The sequence below is a fragment of the Acanthaster planci genome, linkage group LG20, assembly GCF_054643075.1.
Source record: "Acanthaster planci isolate LZ-2023a linkage group LG20, COTS_SCS, whole genome shotgun sequence".
NCBI classification, from domain to species: Eukaryota; Metazoa; Echinodermata; class Asteroidea; order Valvatida; family Acanthasteridae; genus Acanthaster; species Acanthaster planci.
Window position 1 is genome coordinate 937,186 of NC_141796.1, and position 22,456 is coordinate 959,641.

The 22,456-nt window shown below is 43.4% G+C and overlaps 2 protein-coding genes across 4 annotated transcripts in view; both read left to right on the plus strand.

Annotated features, from left to right (window-relative positions):
* LOC110975392 (solute carrier organic anion transporter family member 3A1-like) overlaps nucleotides 1-8,318 on the plus strand; it is a 28,456-nt gene extending 20,138 nt beyond the window's left edge. For all 3 annotated transcript variants that reach the window (XM_022227844.2, XM_022227847.2, XM_022227846.2), the window contains 7 exons: nucleotides 59-308; nucleotides 1,385-1,549; nucleotides 2,318-2,528; nucleotides 3,224-3,365; nucleotides 3,786-3,973; nucleotides 4,602-4,666; nucleotides 6,198-8,318. In XM_022227844.2, coding sequence (XP_022083536.2) covers nucleotides 59-308; nucleotides 1,385-1,549; nucleotides 2,318-2,528; nucleotides 3,224-3,365; nucleotides 3,786-3,973; nucleotides 4,602-4,666; nucleotides 6,198-6,586 — 1,410 coding nt within the window. In that variant the 3' untranslated portion in view covers nucleotides 6,587-8,318. The remainder of the gene's footprint in view (nucleotides 1-58; nucleotides 309-1,384; nucleotides 1,550-2,317; nucleotides 2,529-3,223; nucleotides 3,366-3,785; nucleotides 3,974-4,601; nucleotides 4,667-6,197) is intronic.
* A 1,048-nt stretch (nucleotides 8,319-9,366) lies between these two features.
* Nucleotides 9,367-21,322, plus strand: ctsd (cathepsin D). The gene is made up of 9 exons (XM_022227949.2): nucleotides 9,367-9,596; nucleotides 12,032-12,152; nucleotides 13,988-14,111; nucleotides 14,914-15,032; nucleotides 15,983-16,182; nucleotides 16,868-16,990; nucleotides 17,492-17,648; nucleotides 18,681-18,779; nucleotides 19,318-21,322. The coding sequence occupies exons 1-9, from the start codon at nucleotides 9,541-9,543 to the stop codon at nucleotides 19,504-19,506; spliced, it is 1,188 nt and encodes a 395-aa protein (XP_022083641.1). The 5' UTR covers nucleotides 9,367-9,540; the 3' UTR covers nucleotides 19,507-21,322.
* Nucleotides 21,323-22,456: the final 1,134 nt, after the last annotated feature.

A 22,456-nucleotide genomic window follows, 5' to 3' on the forward strand; every position in this document is an offset into this window, starting at 1 on the left:
TCTTCCCGCCGACTTTCAAATAGGCAAGTCACTGTTCCCGCCCTTTGTCGTCACGCAGCTCTCTCCCGGCGACCAACTCTGGGTGGGCGCCTGGTGGCTGGGGCTGGCCATCACAAGCGCCCTCTACTTCGTGTCCTCGCTGCCTTTCTTTGGTTTCCCCCGTATCCTGCGGACCGGGCCATCGGCGTCAGACGCCAAGGCGGACAACTTCATGCTGGAGAATTCCACGACCAGTCCCGACAGCACTGACACGGAAACGGAGATTGTCGAACCTGCTCAAAAACCAAAACGACCGTCTTCTTTGGCTGGTGAGTATATCGCAGTCATTAAAAGACCTGATAATACCACAAAATGCAGCTTAATGAAGGGTGATTCCACGAAGATGACTAGCCCAATTTGTGACGGTGTCCTTATAACATGGGTAACTTTTACCATTTGTCATGGCCTGTAGAGTAGGTCATTTACTCTGTAAAAATAACACACACCTCTAGTCTGCAGCCTTGCAAGAAACAATGTCTATTTGGGATCCGCATGCAGGGAAATAGCTGTCTGTTTTTAGGGAACCCACATAACAATTGACATCGTCACAAATTGTGTCCCAACCTCATGGAATGACCCTGAAGACAGTTTCGTTTCACTTTTTAAGCCCAGGGCACTTGACTCATCTGCCCTTTTTAACCTCGGATGTCCCATTCCGTTCTTTCAAAACTTTGGCGGGTGTATGAAATATATGTCAATTATGAATACATTTTAATTAAGAATTTTCAATTTAATCTGCTAAACGGTTTTTGCAGTCCTGGTCATTTGTATATTAACGTGCTCGTGCGTGCCGACCCAAGCTCTCATCTCAGTATAAGTTAAAAGTATTTGTTGTTTACAGAATTTACCTGATTTCCATAAAGGCGCTTTTAGAAAGACCTCGAAATCCGTGGAAAAACAAGGGAAGGTTCACCTCCCAATAACCAACAAATGCGTTGTGACGATATATGGGAGAAAACGCTGCACAGAAATTGAGAATGAAGGCTGAATTTAATACATTAGTCAACTCTCCTTTTCGAGTCTTTTTTGCTTTTTCACATTTCCACATATGGGTGCCTAACTGCCTTGAGCAGAAGCACCCCCTCATCGGTTGAAAATAGCCCTGTTGGTGGCGAGTGTTCGTTTTTTGATGGTGGCGACGCGACCTTAAAGCATGAATTCCATAGTCGTTTGTGAACCAGCGAAGTCCAGCTACCACCAAACGATCCTCCTTTGCCAAGAAAATTGCGCCCTCTCTTGCTCCAGCTCGGGGCACATTAATATTAATCCACACTAATTAAAACTACAATTATGTACGCATTTCACCAACCGTGGAGGGCGGGCTTTTCTCTCATTAATTCGACAGCCTTGCCTAAGCTGGTGTGGCGTATGCTATGCAACCCGGTCTACGTGTGGCTCAACATCGCCAGTTTCTCCGAAATGGCCGTCGTCGCCGGTATGGTGACCTTTTTCCCCAAGTATCTGGAGACACAGTTTGGCTTGTCACCACCCGAGGCCAACTTTTTTATGGGTAAGGCGGAAGGAAAGCGTTTACGACACCTTCAATGTCTCCGTGGTTTTAGCTCAAAAGGTCGATGCAGTGCACTTTGAATATAACTCTTGGAAATGTAAAAGTATTGTTTTGTCTCAATTGCCAGTTTTTGTTTTGCTTTTCTCAAGGATTATCAAGGTGTCATTCTGGTTTTGTGCTAAGGCGTAATTTCCATATTCATGAGCAAACCTTGGATGCCATACCAGGCGAAACTAACTCTTATTAACTACTCTTATGTTTGGTGCTAATTAACCTACTATAATATTTGATATTTTGCAATCTTCAAATTTCTTTCCTTTGGTAATTCATTGCTGTGTGTAATTGTAGCAATAAACCAACAGGCAACCGTTTCTAAAATATCTCTTCAGTGGCGAAAAGGAAAAAAAACGTTACAGCAACCTTTTAAATTGTTCTCCAGTGTTGATCATTTAAAAAACCCGCAACTTTGGCTGGGAATCAAGTCATTCCAGGTCAAACAGGACCAAGCCTCACGAAGTGTATCAAAGCTTACCTCTTACAGGAAAAGCGTGGTTTGTAGAGGTTGTATAAAAGTTTCTTACTCCAAAAGCAAGTTGTAACCGACATTGCCTCAACAGTTCGAATCAGTTAATTTAACATGTCTGAATCACCAGCATATTGGTTTTCAATCGTTCTACTTCCTGACTGTCATATAAATACCATACCAAAGTACGGAGCCACGAGATAATCAGATCTGATCTGTATGTAATATCATCTATCCTTCTGCAGGCGTTATTCCTGTACCGGCCGTTGCCCTGGGATCAGTTCTTGGGGGGTACCTGCTAAAGAAACTCTCACTGAAGGCAGACGGCGCTATGAAACTTGCCCTTGCCTGCAGTGTGGTCTCCTTGGTAGGCCAGGTGGTGTTGTTTGGAGTTGGCTGTGATAGTGTCGGCCTTGCTGGAGTGGATGTATCTTACTCTGAAGACCCATGGAACAGGTTGGTTGTGATTGAAAAAAACAAAGACAGCGCCAGGAAATAATTGAAATCAGACACAGCTCAGTGGGAAATCCAACCAACCAAAGCAAATCCATGCTTAACCCAACCCAACAGAATTACCCAACCCTACCCAACCCAACCCACACACGCAAAAACAAACTCAATTCAACTCACCAAATTAACCCAGCCGAACCCACCCCAACCCATCCCACCTAGACCCACCGGAGCCTGGCCAATTCCCATGGGAATGTGTACACACATCTTGCAGCTGGCAGACATCAAGGGCTAGGATTGTGTACATGAACATCAACAGCTGCCTGGCTTGCCCATACCAGGCCCTGCCTGTGACACCCATAAACGATCCTTTAAAGGCTGTCGAGCCTCTTTGAAGCTTTGTGGCTTTCCAGAAGGCACGTGCCTGGGCAATTCTAGACACGCCTAGGTAGCAGAGTAGGGTATAGCCCAAGGCTATTTCATGTGGCTTGTTACTGAAAGATATAACAGCAGTTGGGTACAAGCTTACTAGCTTTTTCGGTTTTTTCTTTGCGGATTTAAACCACCCTCACCCTCGAATCTGACCACTTTGAAGCAGGAGTAGTATATATGTCCGCGTCAAAATGCTACTGCCCTCCCGCTCACGAAGCTTGATCATCAGTGGTCATCTAGTGATATTTTCCTCTCCAATTTCCTTCAAGGATTGACTTGACGGTGAACCTAACCAGCAGCTGTAACGTCGACTGTGGTTGCAACTTAACCAGTCCCGATGTCGTCTGCGGAGTCGACAGTATCACGTACTTCTCCCCCTGCCACGCTGGTTGCAAAGAAACCATCAACGGGGTAGGGTTATCTCAGTGTCCCAGTCTAAAATGGCTCATTGCTGGAATGCTGCGTTTATCCTTTGAATCAAACGGGATGTTTTGGGCTATGGCTGTGGATATTTTCGTTGTGAGTCGATGGCGTAGCCTGTAACTTCAACCAGTTTTGGTATCTGCCTTCAGCAAAAGCACCGCCTCAGTGTTGAAAAGAGCCATGTTGGTCGGGAGTGTTCATATTGTTGGTAGCGATGCCACCGCAACACATGCGTTTCATAGTCGTTTGTAAACCAGCGAAGTGCAGTTCCTACTAAATGAGCCTGCGTTGCTGTGGAAATTGCGCCCTCTCTTTGTCCAGCCCGGGTTCATACTAGCGCGTGCTTCGCGTGCATTTTAATTACAAGACAGCACTGAGCTTAAATTTGTTTCCGCTTCCTTCCCGTAGACGTATTTCAACTGCTCATGCGTGCAGGAGCCGACCGATCAGAATGCCGATAGTGAGCCTGGCTCGGCCCAGCACGGCGCATGCCCGATGAGCAACTGCCACATGTTGGCACCATTTCTGGCCATCACGTTCATCATTGCACTGTTCAGTAGCTGTGAGGAAATCCCCCAACTCTTGGTCATGATGAGGTGAGTTAGTGCACAGCACAAGACAAATACGGGTGATTATCGACACAGCGCGCCACCAAGAGTTGCCGCAGATGGGTTACCTTACAAGTCTATGGTCGACACGATGCCGCTATTCAGCGCACTTCGTACATAACTTTTGGATATATGACTGATGGAGGCGTTCACCACACAAAACCATCATTTTGACAACCTAACATCTATTTGCAGCAAGCAATTTGGAATTTTTAACCAAGATAAACAAACACGGGGAAAAATTTACGTTTTCTGCCAGCGCAGAAAACTCTGCGCAGCCCCTCCTTGGCAACCTTTTGGCCATGCTCACTGCATTGTGAATCGCCCGTATTCAAAGCCAAAAATAAAAGAACTAGGTTTTTCTTTTTTTCTAAGCCCCGATGCGTTTTATCAATTTTCCAATGCTTGCTGCGCTTTCAAACTTTGTCCTGCGACAGCCGAGGTCGTGGGTGCGAAATCCACCCGTATCCGGCACTGAAGTAAAGGCACTTTAATTACAGAGAGGAAGGTAACGGCAAGGGTGAAAGATTATGTGATCAAGTTGCTTGTAACAAAACAGATTCTTATTTCATAAATCTGACGCCGTATCTTTTCGATATTCTGTTTCCATTGATAGGTGTGTCGAGAAGTCGGATAAATCCCTCGCACTTGGTGTGCGACACATTTTATTTCGAGTATTCGGTACGTATCTTATCATCTACAAGGTAAATGTGTTGAAGTCACCAAGGTCCTGTTGGTTTCACCGTGTATGTATTGAGGACTCGAAAAATTTCCTTTCCCAGTTTGAACTTGGGTCGGTGGAATGGCCTCTAAACCCTAGCCCTTTTTCGGTTAATTTCTTCATTAAAACAAAATTAAGGCCAAATGCAATCAACTCCCGTGTTTGCCTACCTCTTTTCATGCTGGACAGCCTAGTTTAGTCACCTCTAAGTTTGGGGATTCTTCTTAGCCAGAAAACTAGATACTCGCGAGCCGGTTTCTAGCCAAGTCCCATTGGAATGTGAATAAAGAACTCCGCCAAGAGGCCCTATGGGATTATTGCAGCGGGAGCCCAGGCTTGTCAGGGCTTGCCTAGACTTGACTCAAGTCAGGATCTCTGTCACGGTGACATTTTTCGGTTATGCATTGGATACAACATCGAGACCAAGCGCCCTTATACTTACTTTGCGCCCTCTTGTGTCCACTAATTACTATGAGTTCAGTTCAGAAATCCGAACTTGACGAATCTGCCAACCGTTTGTACACATCGAATAGGCTCATCTACCAGGTGTGGTAGCAGCCAATCACATACCTGCACATGATGAACTAGTCTACAAGCCTGACTACTTTGATTGGTGGAAATTCCGTATACATTATGCAAGATCATGTCGTTCATTATGCAATTATGAATAACTACATATCAAGGACGGGGGGTCCGATTGGCTTATCCGTCAAGTCGACTGAGTGGTGACGTATCACACCCTGACGTTGTACGATAAAGGCTATCAAAATGAGGGCGCCTTATTGGGTTATGCGAGCTGTCGGGTCCAGCGCGACGACCACGTAGTGCATGCGTACAGGCTGAGGGATGGCTGACTGGGGAAGAGCAACGGAAGTCCGACTTGATTCAAGTCTAGGGCTAGGCTAGCCAGGGTCAGTCATAATTATATCATGGCCAGCAGGCACTCTCCGATGTGTTTAGATTATTGACTGGCCGTTGGGAATAGAGCTGTGGCTTGGCAGTTGATGAGTGACAGAGGCTTGGTCCCTATAGGGACCCCCCTTCAAATTCAGGAGAAAAAATGTATACTGATACACAGAAACGACATCCAGTACGTAGAGACCGCGTGTCTGTTCGAAGTAGGTCTAATAAGTTACATAAGAGTGGACTCCCTTCCGTTTTTCATTCGGGATTATACGTCCTTGGTGGCGGCTTTTATGGTCACACACCGAGCTGTTTGTAGAGAGAGTTGTGACATGAATGTCTCAATTGTTGGCACCAAAATGGTGGATTATGTGTCGGCGACAATTAGCACACAATAATAGCTGTACACTGTACGAATAATAAACAGCCATGCATAGTCGGTTTCTAAAATCTAAAGCTGGCCTTAATCGCTTTTATACACAGCACTGGGCACAGGGTTTTCCTATCATGTGAGTTTGCTTGAAAGTGTCAACCTGACTGAGTTTTATTGATAATGGCTTCGTCTTCTGTCCCTCATTTTTAAAACAGGAAGCATCCCCGCGCCTCTGTACTACGGTGTGGCCATCGACGCCACCTGTCGCCTTTGGCAGCAGTTCTGTGGTGAGCAGGGCGACTGCTGGGCCTACAGCCTGCCCGATTTCCGCTTCACCTACATCGGCATCACAGTGGGTCTTAAGGCTCTCAGCACTGCAGCCTACGTGGTGGCCTGGGTCCTGCTGAAGAGACGGTCCGGCACCGATATGGCGCCTGCTGGAGGCGAAGGCACAATGGTCGTCGGAGACACCACGACAGCCTACAGGAAAGTTTCCGAGAATGGGGCTAACGGTGACGCACTGCTTGACCGCCAGGGGGAAAGCGCGACAGAAAACAGTGAGATGGCCGTCCAGCAAATCCCTGGAAATGAATCTTCTGTGTAGTTGTCACGTTTTCGTACGTGTTCATCTCCACCTTGCCACAGTGTCAAGAACCTTGACTTCAGTGTAAAAACCTTCGCGTCAATGTCACGAAATAGTTTCTACAGAGCCTCTAAATTTCTGCGAGGTGTTGACTTCTGTACAAAGGCTTGTCTGCATTCAGACATTCACAGTTTTATCCATTCTGACAATCAGTGTACGACACTGAGAGCTATGCGTATAATCTTATTGTATGATTCTTGTAACCGTTTCCAATAATGTATTCCTTCCTACTCCAGAAATTAGTCTTAGGCCTACTCGTGTATTTGTTATGCTTAGAGTCTTTTTCTTGTCTGTCCTTGCATTAATTTTGTCTATTCAAAGATAAGGGCTGGAAACGTATAATCAATTTCCTTCACCCTTTACTGCATGCACTATATAATTTATACTTAGAATTAGCATGTGGGAGAGAGGGGGCGGGGCAAGCCCCCGCAAGAGGCATGTCGCTGTTTGTTTCCCCTAGCGTTTTCTGCAACAAAAGATCAGTGTACTTTTGGTTTCAGGTACTGAAGCAAATTTGAAACTGTATACAGCCACCTAGGCTTTCTTGGAGAGGGGTGTGGATCTTGTGAGGATGTGAATTTGGACCATAGTTTCTCGGAAAACATTCCAATTCCCCGCCGCTGCCCACCCAACCCCCTCAAAATCTGGATACACCACTGACCCCAGGTACCAGTCACCGTTATTGGGCTTCGTTTAAAACCTGTCATTTCATTATTTTCCCATTTTTCTGTAGATATTTCGCCATCAGCATGCCAGCATGTCAAGTATTTTCGTGTCACGATTGAACTAAATTGTTTTTGGTTTGTCAGTTTTCCAAAGTGAGAAATTGAGTTCTCCATACTGAAGACACTGTTGCTACACTTCTTGATTCAGAGCAAGCTTTTGCTTAGTTCGATAAGAGACACCTTGCACCAATACACTGTTCTCAATGGAAAAGAAAGGCACGAAGGAACCTGTCCATTCCAGAGATGGTGGTCGCTATGCAAAAGCTTAACCCGAATCAGGACAAACACAGGGTCGGTTCAGTTATTGGGCAAAGAAAAGCACAATGTCATTTTACGATCTTTGTTATAAGGATGTAAGAGTCGACGATTCACAATGTAGCGCGCCTCCATGCTAACTGCGCTGTGCGCGGGAAACTTGATATTTTTCCCCAAAACGTTTGTTTATCTTGGTTGAAAATTCCAAATCGCTTATTGCAAACGGGCGTTTGGAAGTCAAAATGATGGTTTTGTGCACCAGTGGCGGAACGGGGGGGGGGCTGGGGCCCATGTCCCCTTCTTCGAAAAGATAGTTATTTTAACCCCTCCCACTTTATAGGCCTACCATCCATCAAAGGTACATTAAAACTTCATAACTGTATTCTTTTCAATCTAATGGCCGGGCCCTTCCCCCCCCCACTTTTAAAACCGTTCTGTCGCGGTTGGTTTTGTACGGTGTAGAGAACGCCTCAATTACATGTATTCAAAAATTGCGTACGAGGTGCGTGGTATCCGGTAGCTTGTCAACCGTAAACTTGCAAAGTGGCCTATCTGCGGCATACTCCTGGTGGCAAGCTGTATTGTGAATCGCCTGCGTTGTCGTATATAATTTATTCTTTACCCTCCCCCCCCAAAAAAAAAAATCCACTATTTTTCTAAAGGACGGTTGTATTCGTCCCAACAGGAATAAAAGTGATACAAAGCAACTGTAACTACATCTTTATGGATTTAATTTTGTCGTCAGCGCAGGAGTGAGTTACGAGACAGGAAAAGGAACTAATGAAAGGAGAAAGTGGGACGAAATCAGCCCCCATGATCCCCTCTTGAATATTAACATGTCTGTTGCTGACTTGACTCTCCTCCCCGGAAAACTCTTGGCTACGCCCAACTGTGAGGTTAATTGAAGCAGGTCTTAAGAACTGGGATACCAAAGGAGTCACGTGATACATGCAGCATTCAGATTCTAGTATCATAACTCTTACGACTTGTAATTTCATAAAACACTCTAGTGTTGAGTGATGAAGTTATTGTCATTTTTGTATTCCGGAAAAAAAATCAGTCGGCCATAGTTATTTCAATTCTCCAGAGGGGCACGGCCCCCCCCAGTAATCTTTCGTCGTCCCCGAGTTGCATCGATATTAGGCCTGTGTTGTTATTGTTATGTGTGTGTTTTTTTCCATTTTTGTGCGGAAAAGAAGCAAATTGAGGCAGTTGATTGGCTGATAGCTGTCAGCTGACTCTGGTCGAACTTCCATTGATTGGGTCGCAGAAGGGGACACTAGACGTGGAGAGCCAGATCCTTGCATTAATAAGAACACTCGACTCGGACTCGAGTCGCAATTTTTGTGACTCGTGACTTCAAGTTGATATGTACCACTGCCGCTGAATAGTTATAGAAGGCCGATAGAGGGCGCAAGCAAAATTAAATCGCTGTAACACTATGTTAACTTTTTCGAATCTCATAATTGTATTTATAACACCAAATATAAGTTAGAAGTTCTCGAATCAATTGGGAATTTACTTGCTCCGAAATTTGATTCATAGTTTTTAATATTTTGGATATATTAAATTAACAATCTTCTAGCCGTAATCTGCAAAGTCAGCGGCCGAATAAATTGACTCACAAACTCAATGCTGCTGTGTAGCTGCAACGAAACCTGCGTTTCACAAATGTCGGCTTCATGCAGGTTACCAGGGCAGTGGCTTTGAATATCGATAGGACTCCAAAAAGGAACCAGCGAATTGTCAGATGACCCGATATCACATGATAAAATACCCACGCACTTCATGCATGCCTTGTGTTTCTCCCTGCTTCATGCATTGTCATGTGGGGTAAGTGACGATTAGTGTGGTGAAGTTCTACTTCAAGCCCTGGGTGGTTGCGAGAAAAATTTCTATTTATTACCGATCAAGGCTCCGGTTTTTCCAGTAAAGATGAAGCTTGTTCTTTTAGCCGTCCTTCTTTGTGCAGCGGTCGTCAGGTGTTCAAGGTAGGCCTAACTTCTTTACTTTATTTTTTTTTAATTTTAAGACTAGTCTTTGCAGCTCGGCGACCGTCCACGGGGACTGTTAGCTTAGTGTTAGTAAACAGGGCCCAACGTATCTAGTCCTTCGTCATATACTGGGCCCTGTCCCGATAGTGATTTCTTTCGAAAAAGTTTATCCAGGATATCTGGGCAACCTGGGGCATAATCAGACATCCGCCATGCCCACTGGATTTTATGAGCTGAAATTGCACTGGTAGGTTCTCTACTTGACAGAGTTAACAGGTAAACTGTCCCAGTTTCTGGGCTATATACGAGTATACATCAGGCCCTGTTTGCGGGTCTAGGTGACTGACAGTAGCCTAGGCCCTACCACTTCACTGTCGACAGTCATGGCTGCAGTTTTTAGGCTAAAAGTACCATGTTTACTAAAATAGGAAAACAAATTGAACTGAAACAAGCATGACAAAATCATGCCATTGTCACTCAAACTTAACTCGTGAAGAGTTCCATGTGGACGCCAGTAATTATTTTGGGTTTGCTCCATCAGAAAGCAAAAACATGCCCAGAAAAGTTCATGTTTAGGAGGAGAAATACCAAGTTATTTCTACAGTATTAACATCCATGACAGTAAAGTCACTACATGTACCAGGTCCCTCATTTCAGCTCGCACCGTGAAAACCAGTCAGACGAGGGCCTAGTTGGAAATTAGGGACCTGGTGACTACAAGATATTACATGTAAATGTTAGAAGAGGGACAGGGATTTTTTCTTTCCTTGTCCTTATAAGGTATTGCTGCAACCATGTAACCCTTAGAATTTTTGAATATGTACATGTACATTTATAGCTTTCAGGTAATAAAGATAAGGTGCGGTCACATGTAAGGCTGCATCCGAATCTGTTGTCTAGAGCTAGGTCTAGGTCTTCACTCCATTGACAATGCGTGGAGACGCACAGACAATAGACCTAGCCGTAGCTCTCGAAGCCCGTTTCGGACACGGCGTCTGTTTACAACTACTCATGTATGGTGTATGTGTTCAAAGTTGGCGATCTGATCTTTTTTATGCCATCTTGATCAAAGGTTGGTATTCTGTACACACTCATGTGACACAGAATTTCTGATCTAAGGGCTGTGAGCATTGTTGATTCAGATATTTGACTGATCAATTTATTATGTGGTGGTAAAAGTAAACAGAATAAAAAAGGAAAAATTTCAGTCACGTGCATTCCGGTATTTCCAAGTTCTGCGACGAGAGTTGTAAACTTAAACACATCTACAGTGTGTACGAGTAGTTAGTAAATTATGCCCAACAATGAAGCCCAACCCTTCTTTTCCTTCAATCTTTTTTTTGGAAATTTCCATGCTTTGTGTCCTGCTTTTCTGGGAATTTAGTACAATTGAATATTCAATGGAAAAGAAGGTTGAATATTTGAGTATTGAATTAATTGATTTGACTCAGCATGTAACTCCTGTTACAATGTACGTGTACGCTGTACCTTGCCTTCAACATGTTTATAACCACTCTCATTTTTTTCAAGATGTATTTTTGCGTTGGGGAGATGTTAATTATATACATGTATATAACGGTTTTTTGCCCGTACCCAACGTATATTAACAAGCACTGTATGCTCAGTGCTTGTCCGGGAGCTTGCAAAAAAAACCTCACAAGCTTACTCGGGTGGGACTCGAACCCACGACCTCCTGCTTACTAGTGCAGATGTCTTAACCACTCGACCACCGAGCTTGCCGGGGTCGGCTGGTCGGTCTGAGTCTCTCGTTTTATTTCAGTTTACATGTATCTGTGGGTGACCAGAACCCGCAGAAAAGTCAACCTTTGGTTGGTTTTCGATTATGTATCTCACATTCGTTGAAAATGTTCATTTGTCTCACAAATTTTAAAGAGGGTTGAATTTTAGTTTTGAATTTAGTATTAAATTACGTAGTACTGTTATCTGGTGTCTCTGATAGCTGTGTGGGATTTTTAAGACTGTGAAGTTCTGTTTCACTTTGGTACGGTGGTCAGTCACAGTTTTAGCAGCCACTTGCAGGAAAAAACACTACTGCATCATCAAGACCCTACTTAAGGCCGGCACCTGCATAAATGTTGTCCCAACCACTTGAAATTTGGTTTCCTTGTTGGAAACGATGTCTCAAGTTTCCTTTTCAGAACACAGTGAAGAGGCACCGAAAAATATTACACTTTCCAAGCAGCAAAAAGAGAAATATGGATCTACATGTATCTTGATCCATTACAAGCACTATACGTGTAATGGTGAAGAATCGGTTTCTGTTTATGTTGATGGTGTAAACGGAATTCAGTTTCACACGCACAGAATCATTTGATCTGAGCATACAGTGTACCACCACTGCATGCCAAGTTTCACTTTGATCACCGTAAACCTGTAATGTGTGGCCCATTTGTTCTCCGTTTTATTTTCAGGATTCCTCTGTACAAGATGCGCCGTACTCGACGCATTCTTTCTGAGAATGAGCTGACATGGAAGCCGTCAAAATACTCTGCCTCTCCGAATGGCACCGTCAGAATTGTTGATTACATGGATGTGAGTTAGAGAGATAATTCTTATTCCCAATTTCCCGCAAGTTGTACATGTGACTTCTCTGACAATCAGCCAATCTGTATGCCAGGCTTAAACAGTGATTGTTCTGAGTTCTGTTCCCTTAGTTTTGTTTTGCAATATTGACGATTCACAACACAGTGCGTAACCAAGGGTTGCCATAGAGAGGCAATTTTTTCTAATTTACGGGCAAAAATATGGGGCAAACTTGCTGCAGTTTGCATGTCAGCGAATGTCGTTTAGCAACTTAGGAAGTTTTGATTGATTGGAGCATGTAGCATGATATTACACCGATACTGAAAAGAAAATAGAAGAGATAAACCTCAAATCCCCAACACAGAAAAACAAAAAGAAGAAAGACTTTCAATCTCCCAATGCAGAAAAACAAAAGAAGAAAAAAAGTCAAATTCCCAAGGTAGGAAAAAAAAACAGAAGAAGAAAGAACTTTCAAATCCCCAAGGCAGAAAACCAAAAAGAAGATAAACTTTCAAATCCCCAAGGCAGAAAACCAAAACGAAGATAAACTTTCAAATCCCCAAGGCAGAAAAACAAAACGAAGATAAACTTTCAAATCTCCAAGGCAGAAAAACAAAAAGAAGAACTAACTTTCAAATCCTCAAGGCCGAAAAACAGAAAGAAGGAAAAACCTTTCAAATCCTCAAGGCAGAAAAAGAAAAAAAACTTTCAAATCCCAAGGCAGAAGAATAAAAAGAAAGAACTTTAAACCCCCAAGGCAGGAAAACAAAACGAAGAAACCAACATTGGTAATGATTCAAGCTCGAAATGCTGAGAAATAGAGCTTGTTCAATTATTTCCTCACAATGGTGCCAGGCCTTGGTAACCTCTTGCTGTGGTGTTACGTTGTATATTGCCCGGTTTTGAGCATTGGCCCAGGGGGAGATAAAACAAGAAGCCATGAATTCAAAGACTGTTTACCCACTTTTATTGGTCATGTGACTGGTCTTATATTAAAGCACCAGCTGGCTGTCTACCACCTGTCGCAGTACACCAAGTGTGTTCCAGTCTCTATATAACGAGATTCAGTGGTTATGACGGAATGAATGGGCACATACCATTCAAGGCTAGAGGGGTGGCAGGAAGAAAAATGAAGTAAAAGTGTCGAGCAAAATCTTTAGAAATTTACAGTTCATGAAACTTGGTTTGACTTTGTGATTGAAATGGAATTAATATTTATGCTTGGGAATAAAAGTACATGTACACTGGCCGTTCGTAAATGTGGGAAAAAGACTGGCTTTGGAGGGTCGATGATGGTAATGCCCTCGCCTTGAGCTCAGGCCATTATCGGCATCCATTCTCTATGGATGGTTAAGACCATCTACTAGTAAGCCTGTACCTATCACTTTACCCTAATCCCCAGGGTAGGGAGCGTACGGAACCCAACAAACTTCAACAGATACATGGACTTGTGCAAGCAGGTCACTGTACCAAACCTGATAAACTCCAACAGAATAAGCCCGTTGGAGTTTGAGTGATATGGTATGGATGGGTCTATGCAGTATAGGATGACTTGCACTGAACAGTACCAAACCTGACAAAATCAAGCATCGTCCAACAATTGGTACAGCAAGCCAGACACGGCACACAATGAACCCTGTGTGTCCCAACTCACACAGAATCCAATACCATCATCCTGGACCTTTGACACCAAGTCCAACAAAATTCAACGAGAAGTTCCATCGAGTATGGTACCAAACCTTCCCAAACCCACATGTACATGTGAAGCCATACATGTACTAGCTGTCGGAGTGTCATGGATACTGGGCAGTTCATGTAGTAATAGTTTCCTCTTGTACCTATAGGCACAGTACTATGGTCCGATAACCATCGGAACCCCTCCACAGAAATTCAACGTTATCTTCGACACAGGGAGTTCCAACTTGTGGGTCCCAGCCTCCAACTGTAGCTTGTTAGATGTTGCTTGTGGTGAGTAGTATCCTTTAACCCTCACCCTTCATAATACAAATTACTACTTGTAGTAAAATGTAGTACTGAGTGCTGTCGCTTGTAAGAGGACATGACTTTATTGTTCTACGAAGCCATAAGATATACCATATGTACCATACAGTGCTGTGGCGCTATGAATGCTCGGCTTTATTGTTCTCTGTACAAGTAACAATGGAAGTAACCTAGCCAGAAGTAGTAATTTGTAGTAATTTGAACCTTTGTGAGTTTTTGGATACTTTGTGTGGTTGTTTTGACACCACTTTCGTGGAAATGGAACCTACCTTTCTCGCGCAGGGCGCATTTTTCCCGTCAGGTCAACCAAAGATGTACTTGTGCTTGAATACATTACCTGTACCTGGGCTGACACTTGGGTGGCCTTGATGAACCTTAAAATGGCCGTAACAACACAAGATGTTTGGATTAAGGTGAAACTTGACATTTTGGTAAAGTGTCACTACGTGTACATGCATGCCAAGTTTTAGAAAATCTTGCGTGACTGTGCTGTGAGATGGTTCAAAATAACCCGACTCGTTCAGGGTTAAACACTACTGGTCTTGTGACTGGTCTTGTGAATGGTCTGGTGAATGGTCATGTGACTGATCTTATGACTGGTCTTGTAGATGGTCTTGTCACTGGTCTGGTGAATGGTTTTGTGACCGGTCTTGTGAATGGTCTTGTGACTGGTTTTGTGTCTGGTCCAGTAACTGGTCTTGTGACTACAACCAGAAATAACCAGAATAGTTTTACTTTTTGTGATCAAAGGCATCTATTTTTTTCTTAGATTTGCACAACAAGTATGACTCGAGCAAATCGTCCACCTACCAGCCTAATGGCACAAGATTTTCCATTCAGTATGGAACGGGCTCCTGCAGCGGGATTCTGGATATCGACACTGTTCAGGTAAGAAATGGCTTGGAAGCAACTTTTTTATTCAGAACCCAATTCTGTGGATTTTATAAGTGGTCAGTGCTTTCCAGATTAGAGCTTTTAAATGTCTGTCGTAAAATGAAACCTAGATACCGGACCCATGCATTGGAGCCAGACTTCAAAGTTCAACGACCTGCTTTTTGTTTTGTTTTCGTCTATAATGCTTCATAATCAGGGAACATACACGTATTTAATAGTAGCAATGTGACCTTTGAATATGGAAAAGGTCATGACCGATGCCTGTGATTGGCTGAAATGCAGCCCCTATGGCAGATTGGGCCTGCATTTGAACAAAATTGCAGCCTGGAAACAACTAGTCTGGTTCCCTCCCCTCGCGGTCCCTATTTGTCAGTTCAAATGTTATGTCAGGTTGCTGTTGTCAAAACCGATGCACATGTATAACGTAATGTCAAGATGCCTGCCATTTTTCTGAGATTGACCCACGAATACAGCTTTTGGTTTCTGCACATTCTGTGTCATCAAACTCTGTTTAAAAGTAGCAATGATAATCAAGAAAAGAACAATTGGATGATGGTAAGGGGAAAAAGATAATCTATACATGGTTCACATTTATTAAGAAATCTGACGCCAACTGAAACCAAGGTTTCATGATTTATCTTTGTCGTAGGGAAGGTGACAGATCCACCAACCTGCAGGTGGCCAGTCCACCCTTCCTTATTTCCTGATGTAATACCATAAACAGAAGTTGTAAAAAGCCACTATTTTTTGTGACTCGAGTTGAGTCAAGGTGACTCACCTAGTCATTGTAACATGGTGACTCAAGTTGATACGAGTCATTAGACACAAAATGTCAGGAAGGCTGTTGGTGTCTGCACATATATTTGATACATGTACATGCAAGTCTACACCCTCGCAGAGTGTGAAAATAGCTATTTAGTATTCCTCTGATGTCTGTTCCACAGGTCGGTGGCGACAAGGCTTTGAAGCAGACCTTTGGTGCTGCCGACCACGAGCCAGGCATCACGTTCATCGTTGCCAAGTTTGATGGCATCCTGGGCATGGGCTATCCGCAGATATCCGTTGACGACGTGCAGCCATTCTTTGACACGCTCATGGCCCAGAAGTCATTGGACAAGGACGTGTTCTCCTTCTACCTCGACAGGTGAGACAAATACAATCAAATCAGACTTTTCAAAGCATCTTTCACAACTCGCTCGTTTTCTCATTTGGGGTACATCTCCCGGATATTTTTTGATCTGCTGCGTAACTTTGTTTTCTTTCTCAAATGCTTCCATTTCGTTAAAAAACATGTGTCATATATATACAATGTATGTTGCATTTCACACCCATGTTTGAAATGTTTCTTGCCCTTAGTAGCTTTTCTTAGCACACTAAAAGACCAAAAACATGAGGTGTTAATCTTGTCTGGACAAATTATGCATGGCACATGTACAGTTTAATCCTTTGTTTTTAATTGTTTTCACCCCCGAAACTACAAGGCTATGAAGTCAAAATCGTAGTAATGAGGTTCAACTGTAGTTGCACACTGTGGGCGAAAAAAGCATGTCACCTTTTTGTTCTGGAGAAAAATGTGTGTCAAAGTGAGGCTGTGGTGAAGTACTCAGGCTCCCAACTGTAGTTGCACACTGTGGACGAAAAAAGCATGTCACCTTTTTGTTCTGGAAAAAAATATGTGTCAAAGTGAGGCTGTGGGGAAGTAGTCGGGCTCCCTCTCATTTTAGAGTATTCAGTGAATCAAGTAGGTTCCGGGAACACAATTCAAACTGGCCGTCTCATGAACAAAGCCCATAACATCATGACGATTCTTACCTCCTCTTTTGCAACAGGAAAGAGGGAGCTGCAGTTGGCGGTGAGCTTATCTTGGGCTCCTCTGATCCCAAGTATTACACCGGTGATTTCCACTATGTTGATGTCAGCAAACAGGGTTACTGGCAGTTTGCCATGGATGGGTAAGCACCAGTCAGATTGAAGCGCTGATGTACAGTACTGCTTCACGCAGGGAATCATGGGATTTTCTTTGTCGTCACACTGATAGGCATATTCTGACCAAGTCTGTACTCCCGAGTGATCATCTGTACTCGTCCCCACGCTTGAGTGATATCCATTGACTTAGTGCTCATGCAATGACTTTGAGGTTTGGGTGTTGCTCGTGAGCGGTCATTGGCCACAGCTAGATGTTGTTAATGTCGCTCCAAAATATCGTCTTGCAGTTTGCACGGAAAACATCAATGTGGCAAGACGTGTTGCCTGAATTCTGAACGACTCACCACGGCATGTGTCAAGTCCAGCTATGTGAAGGACTTTGGTAGTGGTATCTAGTTAGCTTTAAATGTTGGTTTAATTGGCCGAAAGGATTTCCACACTGAGAAATGTGGTTTCAGCATCTGGTATGCATTGATCATCTATTCAAAATTATTGGGCATTCTCTCATGTCTTCTCATTTCGTCCAGCGTTCAGGTTGTCAAGGACGACAAACCCTTGTTGTCGCTCTGCAGCGGCGGTTGCCAGGCAATCTGCGACACTGGAACCTCCCTCCTAGTTGGGCCCAAGGCTGAAGTGGAGAAAATTCAGATGGCGATCGGAGCGGCACCTCTGTTTGAGGGCGAGGTAAATGGATTGGTGGACTGCTTCCACTGGTTCCCATCACCCATGAATTGTGCATAACGGTGCAGAATTAACCTTGCAACCAATTATCAAGAACCCGCACTACATTAGTATGTGTGTTGAATACCACGGTCAACTAATAGAGTGCTGTCAGTATAGAATGAATGTTCACATTAAGTTTAGGAATGCACAATAGAAAATGTCATCAAAAGTCATTTTAAGCCACAAAACAAGAACACAGAACCCGGGTTCAAAGATATTTGCACACTGTCTAATTTTCGCCTCACTTCACAAGTGTGCCAGTATGTTGCATTGAAAAAAAAAAACACTGCTAAGAGTTACCATAGCGATACACCTGTAACCTGCGAGTGACGTCTTGGTCATTCTGGTCAATCCTACATTACTCACAGTGGTTGCATTTGAGACCCTAGCGGACATAGTTAGAACTTAGGTGATGACTGTTTATGGGCATGGAACCTACTGGGCATGTATGACTAATTACTGTTTAACACATTGACTGCCGACTACAAGTATGCTCGTAGTCACAGGTGCACCGGATTCTGCCAGCACGAGTATACTTGTAGGAAACAAAAGGCTATTGTAATGTAAATTGAATACACTGGCATCAACAAAGAACGCATCAAAAACACACTGCTGGCAGTGTGGAGGGTTTACATCCGTAGAATGCTTATGTTCAAACAGACACCTGTAAGGTACCTAATAATTATGCGGACATGCATACAACGCTTAGCAAATGGAAAGCACCCTTTGAAATTATGCGCGGCAGTCAACGTGTTAAGCGGCAGTCAACGTGTTAAATCAGTGTTTTAATTGCTCAGCCTTTGAGCGCCTTGCCGTGCCTTGGGCATGCATGAGCCCTGTTGAAAAATTCCCCACCTGAATTATCTCTTCTTTGCCAGTGAGGGCGCACTTCGACTCGGGCGTTATGACTGTCTTGTCGGCCTTCCGTGCTAGTGCTCCAATTCCTCAAGTGTGTAGAGAGACCCTGTTTCAAAGTTTATTTTTGGTTGACAGTATCTGGTGGAATGCAGCAAGATTCCGACCATGCCCAACGTGACCTTCACCCTGAACGGGAAGGTGTTTGTGCTGACCCCCCAAGACTACGTGCTGAAGGTGAGCGACGCGTCCCTGAACACAAGAGGGCGCTTTAAAGCTTTGACCTCTCCTCAAAGCTTGCACATCGTTGACCTCAGAATTTGGTGTTACATAGCACCCAGAATAATTGAAAACATTCCTGTCCTTGGCTTTAATATTTGGAGTTGCCACATCCAACCGAACCTAGAAAATTATGCTGTAAAAGCGGATCTTTCTATTCACATATTCCTAAAATAACTTGTGCCAACGCCAGAGCCCAATTTTCATGCGCAGCATACTGTCCTGCAAGGACGTTATTTTGTAATTTTTTTTTTCCCGACACATCGACCAGGATGAAGTGGTTTTGTCTTGTGTGTTTGTACTCACTACAGCCTGCTTTCTAAATTCTTAATGTCTTCAACCACTCAAAACATGACTATAGAGGGTTTGCAAGGCAAGGTATGCACAAAGGAGGTTGCCATGTTGAACAAAAGAGTTGCCCTGCAAGATGGCTACCATGCAAAGCCTCTGTAGCCTCTCTGGCCTGGTAATGAGTTGTGGTGATCTTTTTCAACAGGAATCGGAAGCGGGCGAGACCCTGTGCCTCAGTGGTTTCCTGGGAATGGACATCCCCAAGCCCATAGGCCCTCTCTGGATCCTGGGAGATGTCTTCATCGGCAAGTACTACACCGAGTTTGACCGGGTCAACAACCGCGTGGGCTTTGCCACAGCGATCAAGGGAGTGGACATCAAAGTCCACAACTAGACAGAGACGGGTGACAAACCACCCCTCCTCCAAACCTCATCTCTCAGGCCATTAACAGATTTATTTTGGTTCACCTTCCTCTGATGTTAACTGAGGAATGCCGCAGATACAGCCAGAAAACAGGCCGCCTGGAAAGTTCTTTTTTCATTTGTCTCTTGATGTCATTTCAACATTAGCCCATGACGACTTTTTAAGAATACTTTTTAGGTAGTTTTAGTGGCATAAAAAGCCGAGCGTTTTGTGATGTGAAGGCTTGCTACTTTGTCAGTTATGAATTTCACTTCCGTCTTCGTCAGTAATTGATTGTTAAAGACGTGTATAGGGAAGGAATATTTTAGGAAAACATATTGGCCATTCCCGCGGGAACAGAATTTTCTTAGGGGGTGCTGAGATTGTAAAATCATAAATACCCAGGGTTTTTCGGTGAATCTCTGACATTGGTGAGTTTGGTTATGTTTGTGGCTTAACGTGATCAATGTTGGGGGCGCCATTTTGTACACCACCACCCCGGTCCAAAAAACTTAAGGGCGCTTCAGCGCCTAGAGTGCTCCCCATCTCGGCCGGCTTGATATCGGCTGATGTTGGTGATGTGAAATATTTCTTAGATGGCCTGTGATAAAACGGGCAAATACATGTGTCAGACGTGAAATCAGTGCAATCAGGTACATAGATCATTTCAAGTTTTTGGATAATCAAGAGTCAAGTCAATAGGCAGAAGTCTCGCCCTCGGCCAAACAAGGGACTAAAAAATACTGAATATCGCTGAATGACAAAAGCGATGCATGTTGCTTGTACGTGTAGGCTTCTCTCTATACTCCAGATATTTTTGACGACATTTACGTTTTGCATGATCTTTGAGACTCTATATGCAATTATTTTTCTTAACCAAACTATGATACTAGTTTTCAGTTCCATTACTTCTTAACCCTCATTATAACATCCCTCAGTGTGTACTTACTTTTGGATAGAGGAGATATTGTTGCAAAGTAGGCTGCTCGTGGACACAAATGTTGAATTCATCATTGGCTGGACTTTATATCCTCAATTGTTACATGTACTGGTTTGTAAATTAATTTTTGGGTTACATAATGCGATGTCTGAAATTTATTGCAGCGGTTGTAATAATTTTTTTCTTCAAAGGCAGGAAATTCAGTTTAGTCCTTAATCGTAGTATTTGAGGCAATTCGTGAAGCAGTTTAAGAATTTTTTAAAATGACATTTCAAATGTTAAAAGTTTTCTTAGCAAGTGCTGTCAGTTGTAATCGGGCATTTAACCGCTTGGTATTATTTTAGAAATGATGAACTAATTTTATTTTTCTTCACTAATTTGGCTTGATATAGAAGTGTTGAGATGTTCATGTAATCGATAGTTTTAGTCGATCGGAAAACTTGGTGTTAGAATGTAGGTGCAGTGCCAAATTACAAACTGTATCTTCGTCTATGAGAAAGTTGATCGAACATTTTTGATGTACCATTTCATGACCCACGTGTAGTTGGCATTTTTCTTGTAACCTGTAAGTCATTTAAACATTTTTTAAGTGTTGTAAAATGTCGCAATGTTTCAATGGATCAGACTATCCAAAGTTGAAATTATAAACTAGCTAGGGCAATTCCCACAACCAGACAAAAAGAACTCGTATATATAAGATACTCTTAGGTCTTGCAAGAAAGATTGATCAAGATACAGAAAATTTTGCACGCCAGAGCTTTGTAGTTAATACAAACACTATAAACAGAGTAATTTTCTAAGGGAACCAGGACTGTACCGTAAGTCTCAGCACGAAATTAAGAAAAACGAAATTGAATTGAAAACAAATACGCAGTTTTTCATCACTTTTGTGTTATGTCATTCGAATACAAGCCCTTTACAGACAGTGGTTATACTTCCAGAAGTTGCGCAGGACACAATATCGTCTGACGGAATTGAAGTTTTGAACTCATCAATCTGGCATATCGATAAGTAGAGAGATTTAAGTTGAAGGTACCCGCAAACATACTCCCCAATTCCCTGATGTGAACAGTTTGAAGCTTTCCGCGTTGAAGATTTGTCAACAACGTGCCTCAGCTATCCAACCGCTTATTTCTGTCCGAATTACTAAGTCCCAAATGAAAGTATAAGTATTCGAATTTTCGTCGAAATTTTGCATGCCGCGGTAGTGTCGTGGAAATGCGTCGGACTTGGAGTCACACGACGTGGGTTCGAGTCCGGGGGTGGACCTTTTTCTTTTTTTCCTGACTGAGGGGAATCTTTTAGATAAATATATGGTATTCGGTTCTCTGTTTGGGGACCCAAACAGCGCAAGCGGTAAGGGTGCTGCCGGGAGAGCGAAGGGTCCCTGGTTCGAGTCCCGCCCAGGACGAAGACCTGTCGCAGAAGACGATCCACGGCCAGCAGGATAAGAAGCAGGATAAGAGGAAAGAATATTATTATTTTTTACCGAGTCAATTTTACTAAAAGGAAAAAGAAGTAAAACCCCTCACAATTGGCACCAGCGGGGATCGAACCCGCAACGTGCTTACTGAGAGGTAGAGTGCATGTCCACTATGCCAAACCACTACTTCTTAAAAGATAGTGTTCGGAAGTTGTATTTCAATAATCAAATGATGCAGGCCAAAACTCGCAGCAGCGCCAATCCCTCGGTGAATCGCACTAAGTTAGTTAAAGACAGTTCTGGAAATGTGTACGACCCTTTCCCATTTAACTATGGAGCAATTACATTCAATGACGCACTGCACTAGTTTTGCAAGTCTTGATTCAAGTGATGGAATCTATGTTTGATGTGGAGGGCAAACGCTGCAGAGCAACTGCATATGAAGACAACTTGGAATATATGCATCGGAAGTGCCAAACTGTAAATGCACATTAAAAGGAATCGTTCAACTTCGTGAATACCGATACATGACATCGGGAAATCTAAGGCAGCAAAAACAATCTAAACGACAAACACAA